This window comes from Panthera tigris, chromosome D4, assembly GCF_018350195.1.
Source record: "Panthera tigris isolate Pti1 chromosome D4, P.tigris_Pti1_mat1.1, whole genome shotgun sequence".
NCBI classification, from domain to species: domain Eukaryota; kingdom Metazoa; phylum Chordata; class Mammalia; order Carnivora; family Felidae; genus Panthera; species Panthera tigris.
Genome location: NC_056672.1, coordinates 41,363,010 through 41,390,726, shown reverse-complemented (window position 1 = coordinate 41,390,726; position 27,717 = coordinate 41,363,010). Strand labels below are relative to the sequence as shown.

General features: G+C 37.4%; 1 protein-coding gene across 16 annotated transcripts in view; it reads left to right on the top strand.

Annotated features, from left to right (window-relative positions):
* The window catches only part of BNC2 (basonuclin 2), a 427,090-nt gene that overhangs the window by 136,877 nt on the left and 262,496 nt on the right, over window positions 1–27,717 (top strand). For 12 of the 16 annotated variants that reach the window (XM_042964286.1, XM_042964283.1, XM_042964282.1 and 9 more), the window contains exon 2: window positions 2,527–2,727. The exons of 1 other annotated variant lie outside the window; for it this stretch is intronic. In XM_042964286.1, coding sequence (XP_042820220.1) covers window positions 2,527–2,727 — 201 coding nt within the window. Of the gene's footprint in view, window positions 1–2,526; window positions 2,728–13,253; window positions 13,309–24,884; window positions 24,971–27,717 lie in introns of those variants that run through there. 3 more of the 16 variants (XM_042964292.1, XM_042964287.1, XM_042964288.1) reach the window with 3 other exon arrangements.

Sequence of the window (27,717 nt, the reverse complement as noted above, 5' to 3'; positions counted from 1 at the left end):
TTTAGTTACGGAGCTGTGCAGTTTAGGGGGAAAAAAGGCTAATTCTGTTACAGATTGTTCACAGCAGGGTCTCCAAATTAGCCCTTTGTTTTGTAATGCCACCTTGCTTGGGCTCGCTTTGAGCACATTTCTCAGTTTTGCCCTAATGAGTTGCAACACTGATAATGTGGCTGATGATCTTTCATTGATTTCACTATCACTTGCTTGTCTGGTAATTGATCCGTTGCTGAGCCTCTAGTTAATTATATCGGCTTTGACATGGCCCGGTCCATGGGGAATTTCAAGTCTTGCAGAATAACAGTTTTAATAAAAGAGTCTATTACTGCAGGTGCTTGCTGCTGCATGCCAGTTGATTTTTGTATTGTGTGTGTGCGTGCGTGCATGCGTGTGTGTGTGTGTGTGTGTGTGTGTGTGTGTGTGTGGTTTGGGGGGGGGGATGATACCTGGGAAAGAAGAGGACTATAGGACTGAAAGAAATAAGAGGTGGGGGCTGGAAGAAGAGGAAGAGGGAGTGAAGGAGAGAGGAAGGAAGGAGGGGGAGTGAGAGGGGGAGAGCCGGAGAGCAAGAGGCAGACGAGAGAGAACACGCAGGCAAAGCGATACAACAGAGCCTGAGAGGAGCGAGGAGGAAGCTTGCTATTGACAGTGTCCTTAAGCCTCCCACAAATAACAGCCATTAGTGGGAAGGTCAGGAGCTGAGCAGGCAGCTTGACTGAGGCACTGAGTGCCACTTCAGAAATCAAGAGGCTAGCAAATTTTAGAGGGAGTTTAAGTGGGTAATAGCTAGCTGTAAAGGTACAGTCACTGTTGACAATTGACTCATAGGGGCTTTTCCTGCCCTCCCCCCTCAAGAATATTTTTATTGACCACAGGTGGACTTCATATATTTTAAGGCAACAATTCTTTGGGTTCTTGTTTGTTTCTTCTCAGATATTGAATTTGCTGCTTTTGAGACTTTTTTGTGCTTAATGGTGGTGAACCGGAGGGAAGTTTAACAGAAAAGCTTTCAGGAGATGTCGGTTCTAGAGGGGAAGGCACATTTGTGTCAACATAGTGTACGTTTTCTCATCTTTTCTCATTGTCCACTAATGACACAGAGCTGCCATTGAAGCTCTTTTCTGTTTCTTTTGTTGTTTCAGAGAGTAAGGTTTATTGTTATTCTTGAGTTAAGAAGGAGCAAGGAGAGTGGTACATTTGTCCTCAATATTTGTAGGTGGTTGAAGATTAATGTTCCTTACATTTTAAGTTTAGGAAGGATGGCTTTTTCCTGCTGACTACTTTTATGAGATGACATGAATTTAGCTTTCCATTTTGAAGTTACTGTTTATGTACTGTGCATTTTCTTCAGTTCTGCTTTTCCATAAATAATCTAGATAAACACTATCTAATAAATAGATGTTTTAAAACTGGTTTAATTAAAAATACAACATGCTACTCAGGTTATATTTCATCAAGCATGCATTGCAGAATTTTCTATAGAGATCTTGAATGAAAAACGGAATTTTTATATTCATTACTTTTTCCCTGAAATAGGACAGGCTTTTTTCTTCATCTTTTTCTTTTTTATGATTTGAAAGGATATTGTAGATGCTTCATCCAGGAACTTTAACAAAGGCTTTTTTTGTTTGTGAGCTTTAAGAAAACGTACCCTTTTTTCCTTGCCATTCTATTTCTTATTAACATCCAATTTAGTAATTAATGACCAGAGGAACTGGATATTAAATAGTATGTATTTATTTTGCAAATGTTTACTGTACATCTTCTATGTTCAAAAAACTGCTAGGTTTATTTATTTACTTTTCAGAGTGGAAGGTCAAGTTTCTATGTACATTATTTTCTCTGGGAGTTTATATGTGGTTATAAATAGCCCAGCATATACTATAGGACTTTTAGGAGCTAACATTTAGGCAACAACTGCGCCAACTTAACATTCTCTTACTACTGAATATTTTTCTTTATTCCAGTATAATTAGAAAAAAACAATGTTTAAGCAGAGCAGTTTGCAAACGTTAAAGTAAAGTCTGATGTCAGGTCTTGCATGTTATTCCCAAAAGCACTGTTGGGAAAATCTTCCTGGGAAGGGCCTCAGCTTCTCCTCACACCGTGTGCCATCCCTGATCATGGTGCTGCTTGGAGTGTGCCTAAGTGTGTATCTGTGTGTTTGGAGAGGGGTTAGTGCAGAGTGTCATTTGGTGCCTGACAGTGGAACAGTGCAGTTGACTCTTAGCTCTGCTATCCAATGACATGCAGTGGCTGAGAGTTTGAAGCTGATGGTTGGGTCTCCAGTGCTGCCTGCACACCTGACAGGCAGCTGTTAAACCGAGCAAAGGCAAGCTCGGGGAGTCACAATCTATGCATAAATGATAGGGGTATCTGTGCAGAAGGTGCGAAAGAAGCACTGACCCCCTCCTTCCCCCAAAACTCCCCCTTCCCAAATGAAATGCACAGTTCAGCCAGCTTCTTAACTACACTACACTCCTGCTACTGGCTGCCAAGAGGCTCAAAAAATCCACCTTCACTTTTCAGTCAGAAGAGGCAGAAGTGGATGTGAGAGAAAGAGAGACACAGAGAGACAGAGAGCCAAAGAGGGCAAGAGACTTGACTTTAAGAGACTCCTGTACTGACAACTCCATGCAGTTCGGAACCAGAACGACTACGGCTGAACCAGGGTTCATGGGGACATGGCAAAACGCTGATACTAACCTCTTATTCAGAATGTCCCAACAGGTAAGTTTCTTTCTTTCTTTCTTTCTTTATTTTTTTTTTTTAAACCTTGAATTGTTATGTGTACTTTTGTTTCTGCTATTTTTCTTTCTAAACGTTTTTAAAAATTTGATCAATCCGCAGTTAGGCTCTGTTTTGTCATAACTGTGGTGTTGGAATGTGCAGGGTTACTTCATGGTTTCCCTGAGGGCTCCTTAAAAGAAAAAGGGGGAAAGGATAGTGAAGTAAAAGAAAGCAAAGGCATTCGTTGCAAAGTTTCACAGTATAGCCTGGGTCATGGGAAGACTTTATTTCTTTGTTTTCTGTTTGAAATTAAAAATAAAAAAAGCCACCACCCAACAAATGTATCTTTCTATCTGTATTAATCACTTCATCAAAGTGTCTGCTGTCTTGGAGTAGGTTCTCCAACCAAACAGCCATAAAATGTAGGGGCCCCTCTGCACAGCTAGACCGACTCCATGGGCTGGAAGCAGCTCGACTCGACCTGCGGAGAGGAGGCTGTGCAGGAATCGCTGCCAGCGCCTGGGGTCGAGGAGGAGGCGGCGGTGTGCGTGGCGGGCCGTGCCGGCCGGTCCCAGTTCCCCTGCACCGGCCGCGGCCGCGCTCCCGCCCGTCCACCTCCACGCTCGCCCCTGCGCTCCCGCCGGCGCCAGCGCCGGCTCGGCTCCCGCACACTCGCCCGTCCGCCCGCCCGCCCGCTGGCCAGCGCACTCACACTCGGGCGCAGCCGCGGCGTCCTCCCCAGAGCCGCTGCTCGGTCCGGGCCGCGCTGCCGGCGGCTGGGTGTGCTGGCTCTGCCCGGAAAGCCGACGTGTTAGTGTGAGGCCGGCGGCAACTGATAATTAATCACCAGAGTCGGCGGCTCGTACCATGCGCTTGGTGATACGCGCCCTGCACACCCGGCTCTTCTTGCACAATTGCTGGCTCTGCGGCTCCGAGGGGGAGCGAGGGTGAGAGGAAGCGAAGGGAAACAACCCAGAAACTTTCATCTTGGACTGTGCTCAAGCGAGGGAGGGAAGTTCCCTGGTGCCTCCCTCCTAGACACGTCTTGCTTTTCAAAAGCCTACACCAAACCCACACAAAGCAAGAGTTAGCATGATAGTGTCATCCACACAGCACGAAACTACTACTGGAAAATGCACTTGGATTTTAAGTAGATGGCAGTTAAGAAATTGGTAATCTTCCACTCATTAAAAAAATACATATTGTAGTTGCTTTCTTTTTCTAAAACCTGTTTTGCTTGCAAGAGTTCATGAGGACTAAATACTTTATTGAGTTAATTAGATTTTTTAAAGCATTGGTAATGAAGGAAAGAAAACAATTTGGTAGGCTATAAACTACTAGAAGTTTAGAGGTACATCTGCAAAAGCCAGTGCTCGGAGCCAGGGTTTTGTAGGATTTAGCTAGCGAACAGTTTTATCATGCCTTTCTAGATAGGATAAATGCATTTGAATAAGGTGTATTTTGACATATCCTGTAGAGGGACCCTGATTACTGCTGATACAGTAAGCTGGGATTTAAATGCAATCAACATAAACCCAATAAGCAACTCTTTATGAGCCATTTCCCATTCTTGCAAGTTAAAAAGTTCATTTCCTCCCAGAGATACTCCTTTTCCTTGTAGAGTGCCTTGAGAGGTATGTTTCTGAGGCACATCCCTGCCTGGGTGGCTCTCTCCGTACTTGAAACAAGAGTATGTTTTCACTGACTTTAGGAACAAGCAACTTGTGCCGCACTTTAAAAATTAGATGTTACGTTTAGGGTTTTCCTTGAGGTAGGGGAGGTAAAGTGTGTGTGTGTGTGTGTGTGTGTGTGTGTGTGTGTGTGTGTGTGTGTGGTGTGAAGGGAAGATTGGCTTAGATCTCTCTCTAGCTAGAAAAGAGTTAATAAAACCAGATAGAGATAATGATCAATTGATAAATGGCTATTGAACCACATAGATGGTGTTAGATTGCTTCTTTGGCACTAACCCATTTCCAAGTAGATTTGAATCTAAGAAGACTTTAAGTCCTGGAAAACATTTTAGCTAAAAAACAAATAAAAGTAAATTATACAAATGATTGATCAGAATTAGGAAAATAATTTGAAATCACTGAGAGAAAGAAACTTGTACAGCTAAGCTATTATGATGTCTTTGATCCAGTTACTTTGTGGATAAATACACATCTATTTTGTTTCTACCTGTGTACATGTATATGTGTCTGAGCCTCAGTTGACTATATGAAAAGAGTAGAAATATAGGGAGGTAATTTATGCATAATGGAAGCTATATAAAACTATGTAATATACCATTTACTAAACAGAGTAGTAAAATAAAAGGAGAAAAATCAGTTTTAAAAAGTGTGATTTAACTATATATATGTGTGTGTGTATATATATGCATTTTTATTTTTTGATTTTATCGTAGTTAGTGACTCCCCTCCCCCTCTTTTTTTTTCTGTCATGGTTACTAAATATTTACCCTCCTGTTCATTTTTGGAAAGCATGTAAAGAGTATATGAGTTTACATATTCGTTTTTTCCTTCAGGATAAAAACATTTGAGTTTGAGTAAATATTATGTGAACTTAAATTCAAACTGTGTAAATCTAAAAAATATATGTGCTTTACATGTTTAATATGTTTATTTTCTGTACCTGTAGTTCGTCAGCAATGCTGATTCAGTGTGCGTGCGTGTGTGTGCACACGCGTGCTTGTGCACGCAGCAAAGACACTTTTCTTGAAATGTTATTTCTTGAAGTTAACAGTTTCAAGGAATACTAGTTTCAATATACACATTAAGCCACCTTTTGTTTTACTAAGGTAAAAGTTGTCCAGTGTAATCAGGTATGCAGAATTCTGAATAAAGAGGTTTTTGTATATTATGATTATTTTCATTTCTAAGAAAAAATTGACTTAACTCATGAAATGAATAGAATTGACTGGGTATACTTTTTTTTATTTCGCAGTTTTCTGTAGTGATATAAAAACTATAAGATTCACCTGATAATTTCTTTAAACATTAGAAAAGACTGAGTGGCAGGTTTCAAAACTGAGCTACAGAGAATTAACTACCAATATTATTTAACTAGAGCAAAACTTGTAGTGGGAAATATCTCATGAATACTGAGATTCAATAATCTAGATTTGTGTCTTCTACAGTAAATTAGGAAGTAGGGCTATAAAACTCTTTGTCTTTTGTATGAGCAGAGTTGTATCTGATTATATGTAAATCTGTCAGTCTGTCCAGTACTAACAAAAAGACATCACAAACTGAAGCCAGTTTAGATTTGGTAGAATTAAGTATGTTTCCCTTAAGTTCAAGATATGATAATTTTACCACATTTTCCTGTCTTTCTACATCTTTCCCATGTTTAAGCATGATTTTTTTAAAAAGGATAATTTTTTTTCCATACAAATATTTGATAACCTTAAAGGGCATGACTCTTGGACTTTCGTAAAGGAAGTTCTTTTTTGAGTTACTTTGATCAGTGACAGGTCGAGAATGACCAGAAACCCTTTGCTCATCTTCTATGTTAATCTCCTAGAGTCTAGAATGTTATTTTGCTCATTTTAACCTCATTAAGTTTTGTTAAAAGCAGAACTAAGGCCTGCTTTTAGAAGTTGTTTTTTTAAATCAGGTTTTAAAAGGTGATTTTTCTATTTCTATAAATATTTTGCGCATTTGAGAGACTATCAAATAAAATTCTTTGTAGCTACTTCAAGGAATGCAATAGTCTAATATATTTTGAAATCTTCCCAGACATGAAACCGTAACAGGTAAATGGCTCCAGCCCATGTTTTACACATTATTAGAGACATTCACCTTTTATTATTGGTGAGGTGTATTTAACCTGTTTCAAATAAAATGTAGATCCCTTAATAAGGTCTCTTTTCAGACACAAGTGAAATACTAAGTTAGAATTATAAATGACTCTGTGCATCATTATGTAGTAATTTAGGATTCACCCAATGATGTAACAAAATTAACAACATAATTTCATTGTGAAACTGTGTCTTATTAAAGAACAACTGTCTGACATTCTCTTAGAGTTGCTTTATTTAACTTCATGCAAATATTATTAGTAGTGACATTTTTCTATTGTGCATTAGATTCTCTCATTAGCATGATGTGTTAGTTATCACCAGAGAAATCATTTCTTAGGTAGGTGAGGGGCAAACCAAGAAAGCTAAAAATTAAATCAACGATTTACATTAATACTAGAGCGTCTGCTCACCAGAGATATGACAGAGTAAAGCAAACTTTCTTTCTAATATAAAATCTAGCACATTTCAGAGAAATGATAAATAAAATATATTGTAGGAAATATATAATAACATTGCTGGAATCCATTTAGAAGCATGTTTGATATGAATTTTTCTCCCAGTAGTCTTTTAGTTCTTTCTATTCATATAGGCAAACACAGTTTCAGTTTGTTGAATCTGTATTTTAAAGTGGAAATGGTGGTTTTGTCTGACTTCCTACCTCCCCTCACCAAATAATTTAAATGTTTATTCACCAACAGTTTAAAAGGCACACATACAGTTTTTCTTATAAGTCAGATGCCTAATTGTATATCGTGGTTTGATTCTTCTTTATTGTTTGTGCGGTACATTTTTATTCTAAACTCTGTCCCACTCATGTAGACATCCCTTTTAACATAGGATGTATATTCTTATTTAATCAGAGCCCTGAGTAAAGCAGTTGATAGTTAATGGTCTTTGACAATGACTTTCATTGCCAGGCATCATCCATCCCTAGGTTTCTGCACTTTTCCCTCCCTTTTTACTCCCCTTCTTATAGTTGGTGTGTTTTGGTAATCGTGTCTTAAATTGACCAAACTTACGGTCTTGATAGGAAAATATTTATATTAGGAAGCATGTAATTTCAGCCTGTTGAATTACCAGGCTGCTACCTCCAATTTAGTTCCCTTCTCTAATTGGAGTGATAATATGTTTCATTTTGAAGTTTTAACTACAGACATATATTCAAATATAATCCTTAACATCCACTCTGATAGTGTGACACTAAAATACGAATATTTGCATAATTGTGAAAATACATATTGTAGCATAGACAGGTGCTTGTGTGTTGGCCTGTACTTTAAGTCTGTGTATAACCTGCAGACTTCACATAACAGATATTGTCTAATTTGTAATACAGTGGAAAGGTAATAGGGTCCTATACATGGTATTTATGTATGTGTTAATGAAAATAAAGCATGCACAAAATATTCTCAGATGTGTCTGGCGTATGTGAAAAACCTGTGCACAGATTTCAAGATTATTTTCAACACAGTACACTAAGTGAATTTGAACATAGTAGGTGATCATTTTGAAATTGTTTTTCCCTTATTTCTGTCAACTGCAAACTGGTACTCTGTGTAATTGTTAAGTCTTGTGCTTAAGGTGAGTCGAGTAAGCACAGTTGAAAAATAAATCCCTGAAGGTGCAGATACCTTATCTATAATTGTAGGTATTTTTTATAATTATATTTATGAGTGTATCTTAACATTCAGTGATAAATCCAATTATTCATGCATGGCTTTATGGAAATGTGATTAATGTAGTGACAGTACAGATTTGGGCTACCACAGCAGCACATCCTCCCTCTCCTGTGTCAGGGTTAAGAGCCACGGCAAATCCTCCCTAACTAATTAGATGCTGAGTAAGGCATCTCTGAGAAGTTGGGGCAAAAGTGAATGGGTCACAGCCAAAGCAGGATTGCAAGGACTCCAGTGATAGTGAAAGCATTCAAGTTTGCCAGGTCGTTGTGACACAGGGAGCTGATTCTGAAGGAACAGACTGTTACAGATAGTGAGCTGGTGTCATCTATTTCGATGAAAAACAAAAATTCTAGTGCTTCTGCCTTCCCACCTTATATGCATTACACATACTTAAAGAAAGTTACATTGGGCATCCACTTATAACAATCTACAAGGGTTTTGAGAGGATTTTCCTTGTGAACATGAATAGCTAATGGCTCTGTACAGCCGAAGAGGTATTTTCTCAACTTGGACTCTTGATTAGAATATATGTATCAAAAGGAATTCAAGAAGAAACTAGAGTTTGCTTTAACTTGAATCCTACTGTTTTAATCTGTATGAGAATTAACTCCCCCCCCCCCCCCCCCGAATATTGTCAGGGAACTTTGTGGTCATAGGGAGAACAGAGTGAATCGTGGGATGACTTTTTCAGTGAGAAATTTTGTCTGGGGCTCCCTGCTTGTTACTGTCCAAAGAACATAGAGTATAATGGTTCCAAGATTTTCTTTCACATGAGATTTGGAGCCTGGTTTGTTATGTGCATAGAATGAATTCTTCACCATGTGAAAATCCTCTCGTACCTTTGTATGTTTTTGCTGTTACATACCTACCCTTCTCTAGGCCTTGGTCAGAAGATTGTTTGGGGATTGTAGGAAATGATTGATCTCACCTCTGTCTGCCAAAGCTGATGCCATTTTTATTTCCTGAAAAGCAGCTGGCTTCCACATTTTGCTTGGTGATCTTCATCTAATGAAGGACAGGGAAAAGAGGGAGAAAGGGAGTCAAAGACCCTTTCAAGGAACTTTGACATCTATTTTTGAGCGTTAGAGAAATAAAGGAAAAGAGGTATAATTCAGGAATAACAGCCTTTATATCCTGACATAAAAGCAAAACATTGTGTAAAAGAGGGGACTTTTTCTTGTAAGGTAAACTAATAAATGGGCAAGAAGAATAAATTGAAAAAAACACTCTGAGCAGCTCAAGCTCTAAGAAAGTTTTAGGCTGTGCAAGATGACATCCCAAAAATGATGCCTAGGACTGTGACACCACAGTGTCTGCATCTCACTGAGCATGATCTGTCTCTCTTTCTCTCCCCCCAGGTTTAAAAAAGAAAGTTTAGAGAATAGGAAAAATAAAAGTGGTGATTCTTTCTTTAATTTCTGCATTCCCCGTAAGAAGCCTAGCAAGTTTCATGGTGGAACATTCAGACCCTAAGGTGAAAAAATTTATGACTGGAGTTCCTTTGGATGAGGGCAGTGTGCAGTGTCATTCTATTCAAACACTCTTCGTAGCATTTCATGCCCCAGAGTCAGAGATGAAGAGAAGGGAGGAAGTTCTGTATCATTTCTTCATTCAGAGTCTTCCTTAATGGAAATGCTTGTGGAACAACAACGTATTACTCAAACTGGCTAGCTTAGAAATCAGATTCTCAGCTTATTAATCATCATTCCAATTAAAAAAAAGAATTGATCCTTTAACAATGAAATAATATCCTTTTGTTTTTCTTTAATTAAGCCCATCAGTTTTTCATTTCTCCCTGTTAGGAAAATGAAAATAATCTTGAACAGTAGGAAGTTACTCATTGAAACACTGATTCTCTTGAGCATATCTGACATCTTATTTACTCAGTATTTTTGGACTGCAGTGTTATTTTGCTACTGTCTGTAGGGTTTGTGTGTTGTTGAGGGGGAAGGGTTGATTTAAGTCTCATTTTTGTTTGGTTGGCAGCAATTTACTTAATGACCTAAATACATGGTTAGTCTGCTCTTTTTTCCTATTTCCGTTTCCCATAGACCTAGTTTCTTTCTCACTTCATTCTTTCCTTTCACTTCATCTCTCCTTTCATGAATTTCTCCTTACTTTCACTGGCAATTTTTGCCCTAATAGAAGAAATGCACCTTAAATGTAACAGAAACTGAATATGACCTTTTTGCCAATATATCATTCCGGCAGAGGTATGGTAAAAGAGGTGGCATCCTCAGATGTGGTCCTCAGTGTGTGAGTGCTGACAGGAAGACTGTCCCGAGTTTTGCTATGTAAGGGTTCTGTAAGTAAGGGCGTGATAAAAACGTGTAACCAGGGGCCCAGGCTTATCGTTCAGAGGCGCTGAAAGGCAGCTCAGTTTGATCCTTTCCCTGTGTAAGAAAGTACTTAGCTGAAGAGATTTTGCTTTTCTGTTTTTTCTTCTTTTTTTAAAAAAAGTAGTTCTTGGATTTATCATTTTGTACAGTTAGACTTCTGTCTGTACAAGAGCAGGAAGAAGACACAAAAGGTTTTCCTTCAGTAGGTGGAAGGTATGGCTCTTTGAGACAAACTGCAGTTAGTAAGAGTTAACTGGAACTTTTAAAAAAGGAATTAAAATGATGGCAGGGCTAATACTAATGGATGACATTATGAAATTGAAAACATGCAGTATACATAACACAATGAGGATTCACTACTGTTTTGTTTTTAATAAATTTTAACTCATTGTCTTACATGGCAGAGAGATTGTTAAAATTGACAAGATTAAAAATATTATTCTGTATGGGAAAGACATAGCTTCTAGTTTTATACCTGCTGTGCTTTTGTGTGACTGTCATGAATTTTTCAACTTTATTAAGGTGTTTTTAAGTGGCTATTTGTTCTCTAGACAGTTCTTCAGGACTCCTATTTGATGATCGGAGAACCTGAACCGGAGGTTTGAAAAGAAAAATTTTAGGATAATGAATATTTTACATGCCAAAAATAATTACTTTCAGCCGGCTTAACATAATAACAAAACCAGTATTAAAATGAGAGTCTCCGTTAGCAGGATTTTAATATTTTCTTTTTCTTCTTTTAAATTTAAGCAAGAAAGATTCCATTGACTTAAATCATTAGGATGGCTGTTTGGGGCACCTACTCAGGCATAGGTAAAGAAAGCTGCCCACTCCTGTGCTCTATGCTAGTGCTAGAGGGTAGTGGACATGACTGGGAGGCCACTTGTAAGATACGGGAAAAAATTATACACCGAGCATAATCCTGAAAGTACCCCTTGAGTGAGAATGCCTGCAAACATTTCCTTTGTTGACCTTGTGTCAAAACCTAACTCAAGTCAGCTAGGTTGTCTGCAGCTTTATTTAATATTGCTTTTCTTCTGTTCTTTTTTAGTTATAAAGTTAGAGTACCAGAAAGAACCCAAGTCAAAGCCCTGCTCTAACACTTACTATATTGCTATGGAACATAGTAAAAATTCATATTGTTACATGACCATGTATTCATATGTGTTGAATAGATACGCAGCAAGTGTGCACCTGTCCATTGGTTGGTGGTGGGAATTAAGTGGTTTATTTCTAGGTTTGTTGAGGATTTGTTAATGGCTGCCTCAAATGCAGTGAGTGTGTGCATGGCTCCCCCTCTTAGAAAGAATTTCCCATTTAGGAATCTCATTGTAATGATTCCTTACACTCTATAACATTTCTGTTCCTTGAGCATAGCTTTTTTTTTTTTAACGTTTATTTATTTTTGAGACAGAGAGAGAGCATGAATGGGGGGGGGGTGCAGAGAGAGAGGGAGACACAGAATCTGAAGCAGGCTCCAGGCTCTGAGCCATCAGCCCAGAGCCCGACGCGGAGCTCGAACTCCCGGACTGCAAGATCCTTGAAGTCGGACGCTTAACCGACTGAGCCACCAAGACGCCCTGAGCATAGCTTTTTAGTGAAGCTCCATGTCATTCATTGGGAAATAGCTTGATTGATTGTTATTTTGCAAATTGGTATTTTCAACCAGTGACAAACTATAGTTCTCATACAAGTTAAAACTAAGCTGGGATAGAGATACCAAGGTGAGAGCCTTTAATTCCAACTTCAAATATGTCCTCATTTTCTTTCCTAGACATTTTTTTTTGTTCTCTTGAGCAACTTTGGAAAGTAATTATTGGGCTGAATAAATCTTAAAATATGTTACCAATCCTATTTACTAAATAGAGCTCATTGTGGGAAAGAATTTTTCCAGTTTTACTATATTTTTGACATTTATCATAAATTAAGCAGGAAAGGGTAGAGTTACAAGTCCAACATCTGGGAGAGCTTGTTTCAGTAGCCAGCCTGGAAGCCCAAACCCTGGCTTCATACAGGTGAGACATGTTATGGGAATAAAGGCCTTATGCATTTAATGAACCCCGCCTGCCTGTCAGCTTGGTTTTTCATGCACCATTGTTGTTCAAATAAGAAAAAGAGAGTGTTCACAGCCTGTGGTGAGATTAGAGTAATGAAAATGAAGTGTTAATCTGTTGATAGCAAGTACATCTCATATCCTGCATCCTAGGCCACATTCATGCGTGCATAATATATTCCAGGTTTTCTCATGACCAGAGAAGCTTGGATGTTCATTATATTAAAAACACCCTTTTGGTAAAAGTGAGAAGTTGGTTATTTTAACTTGTGCAAATAGTTATTTTTAATAATTTCTTTAAAAACCCACCAGTCAAACCTGCCTTCCGAGTGTTCTGATAAAACCACTGTTATTTAGATGACAGTGTCCTTATACTTTTGGTCTCTTTTAAAAATTTTTTTTGTTTTGTTTTAACAAATGCAGAATGCTGATGAGAGCCTCAACATAAAAGCCTATTTAGAGATATCCTTTTCTGAAATTCAGTGATTAATAGAAAGAAGGGAGGGGTTAAGTGAGGACAGTACCTTAATCCCCATAGAACATGGTTTAAATAACATTAAACATTCATTATCACATATTTTATTTTTCATCTTAAAACAAGTGCAAACAAAAATAACAAAATCAGGAGTCTTCTAGAACTACTTTATGTATTTACAGCTGCCATGATGTGATCCTGAGGAGACCAGTTTAAAGCTTTGGTCATCACTGGTGAGAATTAACTGTGTTTTTTCATAAAATTTCTTTTCTAAAATGTTATAGTTGATCAATCAACATGAATGTAATAAGTTATATTTTACCTAGAATTTTTGTTTTAGTTTTTTGCCATTTTTTGATATGTTTTAGATTTTCTTATGATTTTATTAAGTAGGCTCTTTGCCCAATGTGGGGCTTGAACTCATGACCCTGAGATTGAGAGTCATATGCTCTAATCCACTGAGCCAGCCAGGTGCCCCTATTTTTGTCATTTTGCAATTGAGAGGTCTTAATTTTTTCTAAAACTGACATGTTTAATGAAGAAACGGTAAGTTTAGTCTTAGATCATACCAAGATGTTTCAAAGAAAATAATGTGAACATTTATATGCATGCTGTCCCATAGGATCATCTCTTTAAGAAGTACCTTAAGAGATGGTTTCAAAAGAAGTACAAAAGGGGTGGGGAGCGCTATATTAATAATTGAGTTCCAGGTGTCTGCTGCTAATTACTAAAATTTCAAACATGATATTAAGGAAAAATACTTTCCATAAGGAATATATCATATTGTTGTTCAGGTATGAGGCTTAAGACTATACTTATGGAGCTCATACTTATGGTATTTTCTCTTTTCCGATTTCAACTGGGAGTTGAGGAACGCAGTATGATCATTACAGTTTTGTGAACTGTTTAACTAAAGTTGTTCAAGTTGTTAAAAATCAAGAGAATTTGGGGATTAAGGTCTGATTGTGAAGTAAATTTGGCATATATTCAAAAGTTACTTTTTTAAGGTGAAAATGGAAGAAAAATGCTTCTCTCTTAGGGAGGAAACAAGTAACCAAAAAATAATCTTTCAAGAATGTGGACCAATGATAACACATCATTTCAAAACACTATACTAAAATTGATTTAAATTTTACTTTTTAATAAGTTGTAATATGACCTGTCATAGCCTATTTAGTACATTACTGTACAGTACATCATAGATAGCCTGTTAATATAGTTGGATGAAGTGAAAAGGTACTTTCTTCCCTTTACTAAAATAGGGTACTTTTAATTTGTAAAGTCCAGTTATAAGTAGAAGTACAGTGTTGCTGTGGTTAACTGGAAATAGTGAAATAGAAAAGATTTTCTCCTTGTACTTCATTTTAGTCAAGAAAAAGAGCAAATAGAAATGCAGGGTGCCTTTGTCATAAACATCTGCTTTTAGGTAGTAATCATTTTTAAAGAAATATGCCATGATTGTGAGGGTCATTTGAACCTGCAATAATGTCTGTTTAAATATATAAATACATATTGTGACATACATGTGGTGCCTGTAAAGATGTGTATTTGCTATGATATTTATGCATCCTAAATGTTGACTTTTAAAATTTACCTTGAAGATATATTCTATTTTCATATTAGGGTTAGTTTTCACTTAAGTGCATGATCATTCTAGAAAGGAAGTACAGAAGCGTTAACATGGGAAGGAACAAAATGGATGTGTAGATCTGGGCAGTGGTTTGACATGAACATCTTTTCTGGGCTGGGACACTGGTTGAAAACCAGTGTAAGTCTTTGTCAAACTATTCACTAAGATGAGATCATCAATTCTGGATTTACTTTTTAAAGCATTTTAATTATGAAAATGACTTTGCATTTATGTTTTATTGAACAACTATATTTTGAAATTCTGCATTGTTTAAGCCCATGAAATGTGTATTTTTAAATCTCTGTTCCTAGATACCCTTTTCTTTTTCTTCCCAAAACTCTACAAACTGTCTTTGGAGTAGTGTGACATTTTAAAGATCAGGAGTTGCCTAAAAGGGTGTGTGGAGGTAAGGTAAATTAAACCAGTGGGGTGAGTCTGATGGGGTCTGTGGTGGACCAGAAAGCTCTTCAGCTCTAGCCAATTGTTACCAGGTGGGAATGCAGGCCTGGTGTTGTGAGATGATCCAACAACAACAACGACTACCTCCCTGCCCCCCCCTCCTTCTTAAATGAGAAGCCAGAAATCAAGATTTTTATGTGAAATCTCCTGATTTTTAAATCTTGGCAACCTTTTCAAATATTTTTTAAAGTGTGTGGTCCAAGCAAAACTCATCTGCAGGCTATATTCAGCCTACCGGTTGCCAGATAGAAACCTCTGTTTTAGATAATATTTTAATGGATGAAGATAATAGTTTCATTGCATGTGATCATTCATCTTGGGAATTCCCCGCTGGGATGAACCAAATTCTTCATTTTTTTTCTTCACAATTGAAAAAAAGGTTTAGTAAATATGTTTCTGGTGCTGATAGTTTTGATGTATAGCTTTTCTCTTTATGACCCACATAAAAAGAAAAACATGTGAGCAAAACAAAAAAAAAGTGGTCAAAGGATTTTAATAAAGGTAGAAAAGGTAAGAATTTTAGAATTAAAGAGAAAGAAAGGGAGATTTCTAAACTCTGAAAAGAATCCCATGATTTGTGTCAGTCATTGATGTAGATGAAAAGCTGAATTCCACTATAAAAAGCTTTTCATTTCACCTTTAAGCAGTGATTCTTGGCCCTGAATCTTTGTGGGGTTGCTGTAATTTACCAGGCAATTGATTATGATGTCATGAGGAGGAGATGGACCACAAGGGGAAAACTTCCCCATACTAATTTGGGCAACACCAATATTTTATACAGGCTTCAAGAAAACATCATTTATGTTGTATAAGATGAAGTTTTCAGTGTCTAAATTTTTTGAAGGGGCTCTTTAAAAGATATAATCTATTCATAATTGAAATTCTCCAGGCAAATCAGATATCAACATTTTCAGGAGAACAGGTAATTAATTGGTTTGAAATTCAAATTGGAGGTCATCCTGTTATTGATTTTCGTGGGAACAGGAAACAAGAACATCTTGTTAAAATGATCTGCAAGTGGGGCCTAGGTGTGCCTAGGTTCTGTCTAGGGCCTTGTTGAACAGCATCACTGGACAGTATCAGACACCAATCAGAAGGGAGTCATTCCTGATGTAAACATAATAAGCTGTTGGTTTGCTTCCAAAACTGCAGAGAAGAGCTGAACTGTAGAAAAGACCAGAGATTAACAGTTTGTTTTATAATAAGTCAGGTATTTCAAATCAAGTGACTGGTGCAGCTTGTTACGAAGCATCTGTAAGTGTGTCGGAATGACGTTAGTATGCCATGTTCAAGTTCAGCATTAACACAGCTGTGACTTACCACTTTCAGAAACCTTTCAACTGGGAATTTGATAAAATATCTTTAATACAAGGGGAGGGGAGCACTGAAGTAAAGAGTGCGGTGAAGAATAAAGGATAATATACTCTTTTAGATGCTCTTAATTTTTATAAAATAACCTTTGTGCTTTCTGTTTGATAGTTGTACCATTCCATATAGGAATCTATTTTAAAGCAATTGTTTCTCTCTGCTGTGTTTATACTTTTTGAAAATGGTATAATGTGAAGGTAACATGAACTAAGTGGGTGGCAAACATTATGCCTTTCTAAACTGAAATATTTTAATTTTAGCTGTGCTAAACAGGTTGGAAACTTAATGCAGCTTCTTGTGGTTCAAAGTAAAATCCCTAAAAAAAAAAAAAAAAAAAGAGCAAGTCTTCCATTCTAAATACCCTGAAGCTGTTAATTCAGTTATTTCCAGGTTGACATAGTTTTGTGTAGGCATGACAGTGGCACCAACTATCTACATTAAGCCTTAACATTCCACAGAACCATTTCAAGTTTATTATGAGCTTCAAAGACTGCTCGTCCCTAAGAGAATATCAAGTTCAAGCATGTCACTTTGCCATAGTCACAGTTAACTTTCTTAAATCAAAAAGTACCTTTCTTGAATCAAAAAGTCTGATTTTCAACAGGTGATCCTTGAATTAATTTCTCAGTTCACTACAGACTCATTTTTCTGACCCTCTCTTGCTGCCCTCTTGAATCTTGTCCATCCATCCTGGTAGCAATGGTTGGAAACTACCCCACAATAAAGCAGGGCTTATCACACACAGTGTGTTTAAAGTTCTGAGATGATGTCAATATTCTTTTTCAGCTTTATTTCAGGAGTTTGTCATTGATCCCATTTTACCAATTCACAGTAGGATTTTCATTGCAGTATTTAAACATGTAGCTGAGGAGGAAAAAGATGCTGATGTTTTCCTCACAGCTGGGAATTTTACACCATGGAAGGCTAGTGCTCCAGGAAAGGATATGGGCTGTTCAGCCTGATCCTCATGGTACACTGCTTCTCAGGGAAAGGAATTCCCCATTTCCTGAATGTGAAATGCCTACCTTTTTGGAGGTTCCTGGTCTTTGGCTCCTAACTCACTTAATAAACCATCCCTGTCTATACCTTGCATCTCAGAGATGGAACTTGACGGACTAGTCAGCATTGCAAAGGTCACCCTAAATCTATTGGCAGAATACACTGCCCTTTGTTGCTCAGTGATGATAATGCTACTGTAGCAGTTAACTGGGTGCATTAGATTGAGCTACTTTTCCAGAATACCAGATTACCTATTTATTTCATTTAAACACCTGATAGAATGCCCATTCACAAGCTGTCTCAAGTGTGTTTTCAAAAGGGATCTTAACCATACTTGAAATACCAGTGCTTTGGCCACAGGAGGGATAACGTGCAGAGTGTGTACCCGTTGTATGTTTTGCTTCAGTAAAAGTACTTCTAAATTATACTTATTTTGTAGTTTTCTTATTGCCCAAAGTGAAAACTTTTCCAACAAATTTGAAAGTCCAAGGTATTCCAAAAAGATCCCTTATGTTATTTTGTCTTTTGTTAGTATGTCAATACTTAAAATTATGTTATGAACTGACTTTTTTATTAACAAAAAAAATAAAGCTTCATTTCCTTTCATGTTGTTTTCCATAAATACAAAATGTGGAAATAACTTTAAACATACTGCGAAAGTGGGTTTCACCATATTTTTATGTATGTAAATTTACTTCTTAATTTACTTAAGTACAAAATTATATTCAGAATCGTAGAGGAATGATTGATAAATGATCACACTACTTATTTGATAGCAGGGGAACTAGAAATAGTTTGCATTTTGCATTCCATTGATTTTTTTTTTGTGGCACCAGTATATTCTTGATATAATTTCTAGTACATAGGTAACATCTTTGCCTCATTTCTCGTTTAAATAAAAATGAGTAAAGATCCAAGATGCTAAGGTGCTAGCGACTTTCACTAATTATTTTCACTTATGCATGAACTTTGGACTAACTGCTTTCCCAAATGATTTGCCACATACTCATCCCTCCCCTCAGCCCTCCTCCAGTTATGTTTGGTCCCAATCAGATTGGCCAAGCAGTGTAGGCATTTAGAATTAATTCCCTCTTTGGTTTCAGAACAGTAAGTGAAGACTCAGAAATCCCTTTAATTTACCTTTTAGTATCTGAATACAGCAGAATCTGTCCTGCCTTCCTTTCATGCATCTGTTCAGTTGTTTATTGAGTTAGGTAAGCACATCTAAGGCAGAATATATTTCCTCTGTCCAAAATAATAGAATGAAATCAGTGTTCAATTAATTCAATTTAGGTAACTAAATGATTTAAAATAGGATGGTTAGTCGTAAGTTCAGACTCTGACCGGTATCTGGAAACAAAGTATAGTGACAGTTTTGTGTTGTAGGCCCTTTATGACTTTGGTGAAAGGACTTTCTTTTAGAGGTATGTTTATCTTAGAATAATAATCATTTCATGCTGTTCATTTTTTTTTCTAGTTGACCCATTCTCCAGACCTTTAAAAAAACTTTTTTAAGTGGATGTAAATTCCATTTTAATTAGGCCAGTGCAATCTAATACTGCAACTAGCCAGGAATGGAAGAAACATGCTGGAAGTTAATACAACCCAAATCAACCATAGCCAGATAATTCCCCTGTTCTTAGTAACAGCCCCCTTCCCCACCTCCACAATTAAATGACCCTGTTGTTCTGGAGTTTCAACAAGACATTTAAGGTTCATTTAAAAAAATGATCATCCTTTACAGGATTCTTTGCTCTTGCATTTCTTTCTTTCTTTCCCTTGCCACACAGCTGTCACTGGTATAGGAGAAAGATTGGGGGGAGGGGAAGAGGAGGAGGCCCTGTTCAAATCGTGTCACGTAGCACTAATTCATCTGCTCTCATTAGAGGGAGCGAGGGACAGCAGTGATGGCCAAGAGCTGCACTCCACACATGACACGCGAACAGTTTGGGGAATAGAAAATTGCTTTCTCAGGAAGCCCAGCCAATTAAGGACTTGACCATATTGAATGTCAAGTGTTAATTTAGGTTTTTCTTCATTTTCCCAGTAGTAATGCGGGTCCTGTGATGAGCAAATACATGTCAAGTAAAAGTTGATTGCATGAAGGACCCGGGTATTATATGTCACTGACAAGTCACAAATGTACTGAAGTCTTTTAACCCCTTAGGTGAGTGAGGTGGAGGAGGGGGAAGGGGAGAATGGGATTAATGGTACCAATAATGATAAGGATAGATAGTTTACACAGGGATAGCTTGGATGGGACAGACAGCAATGGTAATTCATGCAAAAACCAAGGATAGGACAAATCCTACTCTCCAGGCATAGAGACCCTTGAAATGCATACAGTATGATTCTTTCCCATTGAAAACATATTGCCTAGAATATATATTATGTCTCCTAAGATTTTATGGAAAGGAAAAGTAGTGTACTCCATGGTCTTGACCTAAGAAATTCCTTATTAATTATCTCCTCTGAAAGAAACAAAACATTCATTAAATAACTATACTATTTTGGACATTTTAACCCATTTGCTCAACGCAGCTGTAAAAAAGAGCTATTTATAATTTCAGTCTTTAATCAAATACACATTTTTAAAAAAATGGCTCTGTGTAATATGTCATACAAAAGATGCAGAACATAAGATTGAAAGAATGTTTGTTTTCTGTCATAAGTATCTCTGTTGGTGAATGTTTACCCAATAGAAACTGGTAGAAGGTCCATCATTGTCTTTCATTTCCTTTTGTGCCCAGTTGTAGACGGGAAGAGATTCCAGCTTCTGTGAGTGAGGTAACTTCGCCTTTTTTTTAAACTAAATGTTGAGCATTGCCCATCATGTATAGCATCTCATTTCCATTCATCAGCATTTATTTACATATGAATGTCTCGAAAAAGAGAATGTCTGTTTCTGTGCAATTGTGCAAGTTGCAAATAAAAATACTCCACAGTTTAAAATACTGCTGTGTGTAGTTTAAACAATCTTAAAGTGAAACTCAAAACAGTTACAGTCCAATCATTTTTGTTCTTTATATGTAGAACCACTTTCCCCTTTCGTATCTTTGAAGAAATGATCATAATTAAAACACTGTTTGGAAACTTACTCTCATCTGTTTATTCCCCAGTTTTAAGACACTTGCCTTTGTGTGTTGACAGTGCTTGCACCTTAAAAACTTAAGTCTAATAATGCTTTAATTTTGGCAGCAAAAGCACCAACAGAATCTTTTTCTCTACCTCAGGTTAGAAACACTCTAATGATGCTATCATTATATTAAAAGTGGGCTAAATTTACATTATGGGACAGTTAGGAAACAATTCCAAGAATTTCATGTTTAATAAAATAGGTTTTTCTTAAGAAAGGAACATTAGGGTAGGATGTAATATCAGTTAACGTCTCTCCTCCCTGTCTCAAAGCTAACCAGATAGAATAAGCTTAGCCCTCTCTTCCCTTCCTATTTTGATAAGCTCTATGGAACTCTGGTGGCAAGGCGAGAGTACTGTTTAATTACAGTCCAATTGTCAGCAGCTTCTCTTCCGCTGGGTGTGCTGAGAGACTTAAGTAAGTTTCCGTAAAGTAAATTCTGATGATGGCAGCTCTGGTTGCTGATTCAAGTTATTCCTTCTCTTCGGTGTCACTTTTGACGGATGGTACCTAATGCAATCAACCACAGGCCAAGAAAGCCTTTTTTTTTTTTTTTTTGGTTGTGTTCGTAACTGGACCAGGAATTCCCCTCCTCCCTTGATCTCTGCTTCAGATGCTTCCTCCTTCCTGCCTCCCCCCACCGCAGTACTTCAGCCCAGATAGGAAAGTGAAGAGAACTGCGGTACTACCCAGGACAGACTTTCCCTAAACCTCCTTTTCCCAGTGGTGAAGCTGAAGCTGCCTCCCTTTGCGTGCGTTTTTGATAAATTTAAGAAGTCAAATCGCTGACACAGATAGATAATCCAAGTGTATAGGGTGAAGAGTTATAAATTAACACATTATTCCCTCTTAATGTGAAATACTTGAGAATGCATTTTCTCAGTCCCCTGACATCTACCCAGTGAGGGCTCGCATTGTACTTTTCAAGTGGCATTGATTTGTTAAAGCGCTGAATTAGCATCTCTGGCCAGCTGCTTGATCCACTGTGCTGTTGTGGGGCTCCAGTTCCTCCTCTCTCCCCCAGCCATCCCCTTTTTTCCTTCAGGCTCCCTCTTCTTTTCTCTCCCTTTCCCTGCTTCTTTCCACTTCACTCCTCCCAGCTCATTCCTCCACTCTTTCTCTCACCCCCCCCTTTTTTTTTTGTTGCTTGCTTTTCTTTCAGTCGGATTTCATCCACACCATCTCCTTTTTCTTCATTCCCTCCTTGATCCACACATCTCCTTTTCTTATCTCTTGCCTCTGAGGTTTGCCTTAACTCAGGGTTAGCCTGTTAACTGCCTGGGTGTGGGGTAGTGGTAGTTGATTTAGCCAATCCAATGGCTCCAAGTGGACTCTTTTTGAAAGGAATAAATGAACTTGTGTTTGTGCTCCTTGTAATAGAAGTCAGTGAGAAAAATCTCACCTATTTTGCTTTCTAGAAATTAAAAGGTAGCTTACAAAACTTTTAAACTTGTATTTTTAAATGCCATTGCACATGGTAAGGTTTTCTTTTGGTTAAGAGGAAATGAAGATCACCAACGGTTATCACAGATTTGATCATCTCAAATGTACCCACCAAAATAAGTTAATATTTCTATAAAACTTGGATTTTTGCAACTTTTTGCATTTCAGAGAACTGATAGGACTTTATTTTCTAGCAAGTTCTATGCCGTTGATATTTCATATAAAATATTTTCATTGTGGTATTTGTTCCATGCTGTGGTTTCTGCATTATGATGCATCACCGTATCAGTGGAGCAGTGACTACATTATAAAATTGCTTGACAATTTGTTGAGAAATAGAATGAGATGGATTATCGCTTTTTTGAGTGATGTATCTCAAAATTCCAGAGGTCTTCACAGGAAATGCATCACAATCGAGAGGATTTAACATGCCTCTTGTAATATTCACAGACCTTCACTCTTTTCTTTCTCTGAATGTTTATACTAGATACTTTGGGATCACTGTATTGGTTAATTTGATACCATCAAAAAAGTGTATCTGTCTGGATTTAAAGAGAAATTATCCTTTATAATTTTAATCTCATATAAGTCTTCAACTTTACTAGGTTTCCCATTAAAACATCGGAATTGGAATATGAATATATGTTGATGTCAGGTAACTTGAAAAAAATCATGTATTTATTGCTGTTTTAATACAGATTAAAATGAGTTTATTTCAGCACTTACATTTTGAAATGGAAACATTTAATATAGGTTTTGATAATCTTTGATAAGCTTCTCTGTTGGGTTGATCTCCCACCCTCTGTCCCCCAAGTCAAATATAATTCCTCTTTTTTTTGTTTTTAATCAATTGCTGTCCTCCTGTCTAGAATTAGCATGGCTTGGCTAAGGTGAAGGGATTAGAATGACTTTTCAAGGCCTGATAATGTCTGTTTAAAGGAAAGAAAAAGAAGAAAATTCTTTTAACTAGGGCTTAAGACTAATTCCAACTACTAAGGAGACAAAAATTACTCTAAAGAAGACAGTTTGGTTTTATTTTACATGTGCATGTTAACTTGCTTAGAGATGATCATTTTGTATTTTAGATTATTCTCTTCCATGAAATAAGATGTTCTTCAGTTGTTACTGAGGAGAGCACATGGCCTTACTCAAGGAGATTAAAGCTGGAACACCTTCTGCCTTTTGTAGGGATAATTCGCACCTTACCTGGCTGTAGTTCAAGGTCAAGGGCAAGCAGGAGAGCTCTTTACAACTGCCTGGGACTATAGCAGAAAGTAGGAATAATAAAGCCAAAATAATAGGGCAAAGTTGAAAGTGAAAGTGCCCCATATGAAAATAGTTAATGATCAGAAAAGTAAAAAAAAAAAAAAAAAAATCTGGAAGACATACTTTAATAGTGGAAGAAAAGTTGAGGATGAAGAAAAAGGTTTTGGGGGGCAAAATGATGGTATCTGATAACTTGCAAAATTAGTAAAGATACTGTTGTGATTGGTTGTAAAGGGCCAAATTGGCATCAGAACAGAGTTAAAAAATAATGAAAACATTTAAAAACTTTTAATACTTAAATTTTTCGTCTGATTATCATCTATTTTTCTTTGATTTGTCAATTATGCTCCCTGGAAGGCAGAAATCTCTGCACCAGTAATAAATCAATGAACCTAGAGTTATTTTTTTTTAAATCTGATTCGTTACTTGCTTTGTGTGAAATGGTTAAGTGTGGATGTTTTAGAATTCAACACCTTTGAGTTTTTCTCTAAAATTCTCAGGAGAAATCAGAATTATTTCTGTTTTTGTATTTTGCAAATCTAAATTAAATGTCACTTAAATGCAAAAGAACTGGCGGCTTTGATAAGTAGTCCCAAAAGCAAACCATTTTGTCAGTAATCATAATCTAATTATGAATGCAAATGCAAAGTTTGTTTTTTAAAAAGTCCTGAGCAAACAAAGGAAACAGAAAAGCAGACCACTCTGGGACACAGAGGAAAAGCATCCCCACACTTAAACCTATGACTTTCAATAGTAGCAGTAATAATAAGAACTCTTGGCATCCTCCCAAGTCCTGTTGAGAGGGAGCAGCAAATGGCCTGCGCAGTGTGTGGCTCTGCAGAAGTTCCAGAGTGACACATGCATCACAAGCCGGTCACAATGCGAAGGGTCAAGGGTCATGTTCAAGAGCAGGGTGTTGCTGGATGAGGCTGAGGAAGCAGAGGTGGCCCCTCTGTGCTCACTGTGTGGGTCTGTGTACTCCTTTCCCGTCAAAGCTGGCTCAGCACGGCCAAAAAAGCGGTTCCTTGGCAGGGTTTAATGGCAGGATGATGTAGTCTGTTGTGACTAGTGCATTCCTTTCAGGTTAAACTAGGGAAATGGCATTGTGTTAAAATTCCAAGTCGCATGAATGTTTTATTGCCACAGTGCATTTAGCCCTCTAGGGGAGTGTGTGTGGCGGCGGGTGGGGGTGACTTAGAGACTCAGGAACTATCAGAAGAACACTTCCCTTGGAAAATTTTACCCACCAGCATGAAGCTGATTTGCTGTGATGGTCACTTAGAAGGGTTTCGCTTTTTCCTAAACTGTGGCTGTTTAAAGTCTTGCAGTCTGGACAATTAACAGCTGAAGAAAATATGACAAGACACACGCAAAGAGGTTGGGAGATAGAGAGGAGGAATGCGCCAGAAAGGAGCTGAGCTGCCTTCTTGTGTAAACCACCCGAGCAAGAGCCCCCTCCCCCAGCCTTGGTCCCTGTCTCCCCCCCTCCCCGTCCCCCCCCCCCCTTCCCCAGGCTGTGTTTTGCTGTCTGCCTGAAGGCCAAGAGTGATCTGTTAACCTTGCACCACTGACTGGGAGGCCACTGCAGCTCATGGTACTGTATGTTACCATTACTACTCCCTCATTCCTTTCACTGGCTAGTCTGGTTTCTTTTTTTTTCTTTTTTTTTTTATTAACCATTTCTTTGTAATAACGGTTTATATTTGTTAGAGGGATACAATTTCAGAATGCAGAAGGTCCAGTTTAAACAAAACAAACTTCAGTATGGTGCTTGTTTTTTTCCCCCTTGGTGTTTAGAAGGGGTAAACTGAACCATTCTAATTCATTTGCAGCCAGAGGTTTCCAGTGTGATTTAAAATCAGGAATTCTGGAAATAGGGCAGTTTAAAAGATGCAAGTCATCTGGGCTGTGAGTCTTGTAAAGGGACTTTGTTGTGAAACCACGTGAGCATCTTCAGGGTTTTAGGACATTTTCAGGCTTTCCAGTTGTATCAGATTTATCCACTTTGCAGATTTGCCCCCACCCCAGTCCCTCTCCAGGGGACACTCTAGCCTTCTCATTCGCTGTTCCAGTTGTTTTAGGCTTACAGTTAGCTGAGGGTGTGTATGATTTGACTTCGGTTGTAATTGTGCATGTTACATGTAACTCTCAGGATTGCTTCACGATTTATCTGACTCCAGTTAATTTACAACAGATTAAAGTGCGGATGTATGAAACAGCCTTCTGACTTTACATTGTGACTTTATAAAATATTCATGTGCCTGATTTTTTCCCAGTGAATAGGAGAAATACGGATTTTCTTGGGCTTACCTAAGTAAAGATACCATAATAGTTTGAATTTTAATTTTGAATTGCCTTTTAGTTTCTCTTTACTTTCAAACCTTAATACTTTTTTGTTTGCATGTTCTTGTGATGTGTCATTTTTCTTCCTGTTAATAATGCATATATATATACGTAAATAGAGTTGTGTATGTGTGTGCCTGTATGTCCACAGACCTTCTGATCACTGTCAGATACAAGGAAAAACTTGTAGAGTTGTTAAACTAAGATAGTTTTCTCTTGATAAATAAGTTATTTTTTAAAATGTTATGTACTAGAAATTTATATATTTTTATGTATTTCTGTGAAGTGGTTTATATACTTCTGTCAGGTGATGATTTTGTCCAGATAGACCTCTGAGTTTAATCGGATTAATGCTATCTGTATAATGGTTTGTTCTTTACAAACAGATACATTCATTGTCTATGGGAGGTCTTAAACCAATAAACAGTTAACTCTATAGTAAGAATCAAGATTTATGTATGGATGCGGCACTTCAGAATTTAGATGAATTGATTAGATACTTTATGTAACATCCTAAAGAATACTCCAAACTAAGAATTCTTTCTTTTTACTCTGTTGGATGTAAGTGATGTAAGTGATGTTGGGAGTTTTCTTCTGGTGATTTTTGTTTTTAGTTGCAGATTTTATAGTGCACTTTTCAGAAGAATATTAAACTTACTTTGTGTTGGAGTTTTTTCCCTGTTACAGCCAGTTTCAAAATTAATTCTTTATCCTAAATAGTAGAAAAACTCTTTAACACTGCCAAACTTGGGGGAAAAAAATCTATCATGTACATTTAGATTGTCTAAAAATATATATGTTATCTTGATCATGGAAGCAGTTTTTTACTATAAAAAGGATGTTGTGGTTATTTCAACCTTTTCCAATTTGATTTATTAAAAATTTTCCTTCATAATCCAAGAGGAAAAAAGAATTACTCCTATATCATATCTAATAAGAAAATTAAAGTTGATTTAAGATTTTTAATATCAGTACTTGTTCTCTCAGCATTTTCCTGGCCCCATTGTATCTGACATGAGTGTTTGGTATTGCAGAACTCGGGAGTAAGATTAAAAGATGGGACCTGACTTCAGAGTCTAATGTTGCCACTTAACTAGTCTTGTGACCTTGGATAAGTCACTGTAATTCTAGTCTTTATTTTCTTCAATTTTGAAATGGGGAAAAGAACAATTAGCTTGAGGATTTGTCAGGAAGATGAAATGAGATAACACATGGGAAACTTTGGGACCCAGTAGGTATTGAGTAAACTGTATATCCCTTTCTTTCAGCTTGCCCTTGGGAAGCTTGAATTTGGGGGAACAATGAGGTAAATTTAAATGAAATGTTTTAATATCTTCAGTTAAAGGAAGGGAGGGTAGGCATTGGCAGACACTTTTTTTCTTTTATTTTTTTCCCTTTTTCGATTTTTTTCCCTTTTTTTGTTTTTTTTTTTTTGTTTTTGTTTTGTTTTCTGAGAATCCCCTTGTGTCATCCATTAGTTTTGCATTTTTGCCACTCTGCACAGTTCTCACCAGGTTGGCCTTTGTGGATGTCAGTACATTGCTGTTATTTCTGTGATACCAGTTACGGTTAGCTCTAGACTGGAGGCAAAGTTGGGAAATTCTGCTGAGTTCTGTGGACATCTGTATCATCACTTCTAATCATGTGCCTGAATGGAAGCTTCCTGCCTTATTATACTCATTATCATTATCATTTGGTAGTAGAGCTTGAAGCTTGATTGTGTAGATAAGACCCCCACCTCTGTCCCTGGCTTTGTGAATATTCACTTGTGTTCATGGAATTAGGGTCATACTAAAGCTGGTAGTGTTTACACCTCTCAGAATCAAACAAAATAGTAGCAAGCAACATACATGTACATCTGCACAATATTTTATCTTCATTTATAGTCTTGCATAGGGCTTGAGAACTATTGAGCAAAATGTGCTGCTTTTAGTGCTTTTTAAGCCTGTATTATGTTTTATCAGAAGTAATTGTGTTCTCCTGTGTGGTACTTCAATA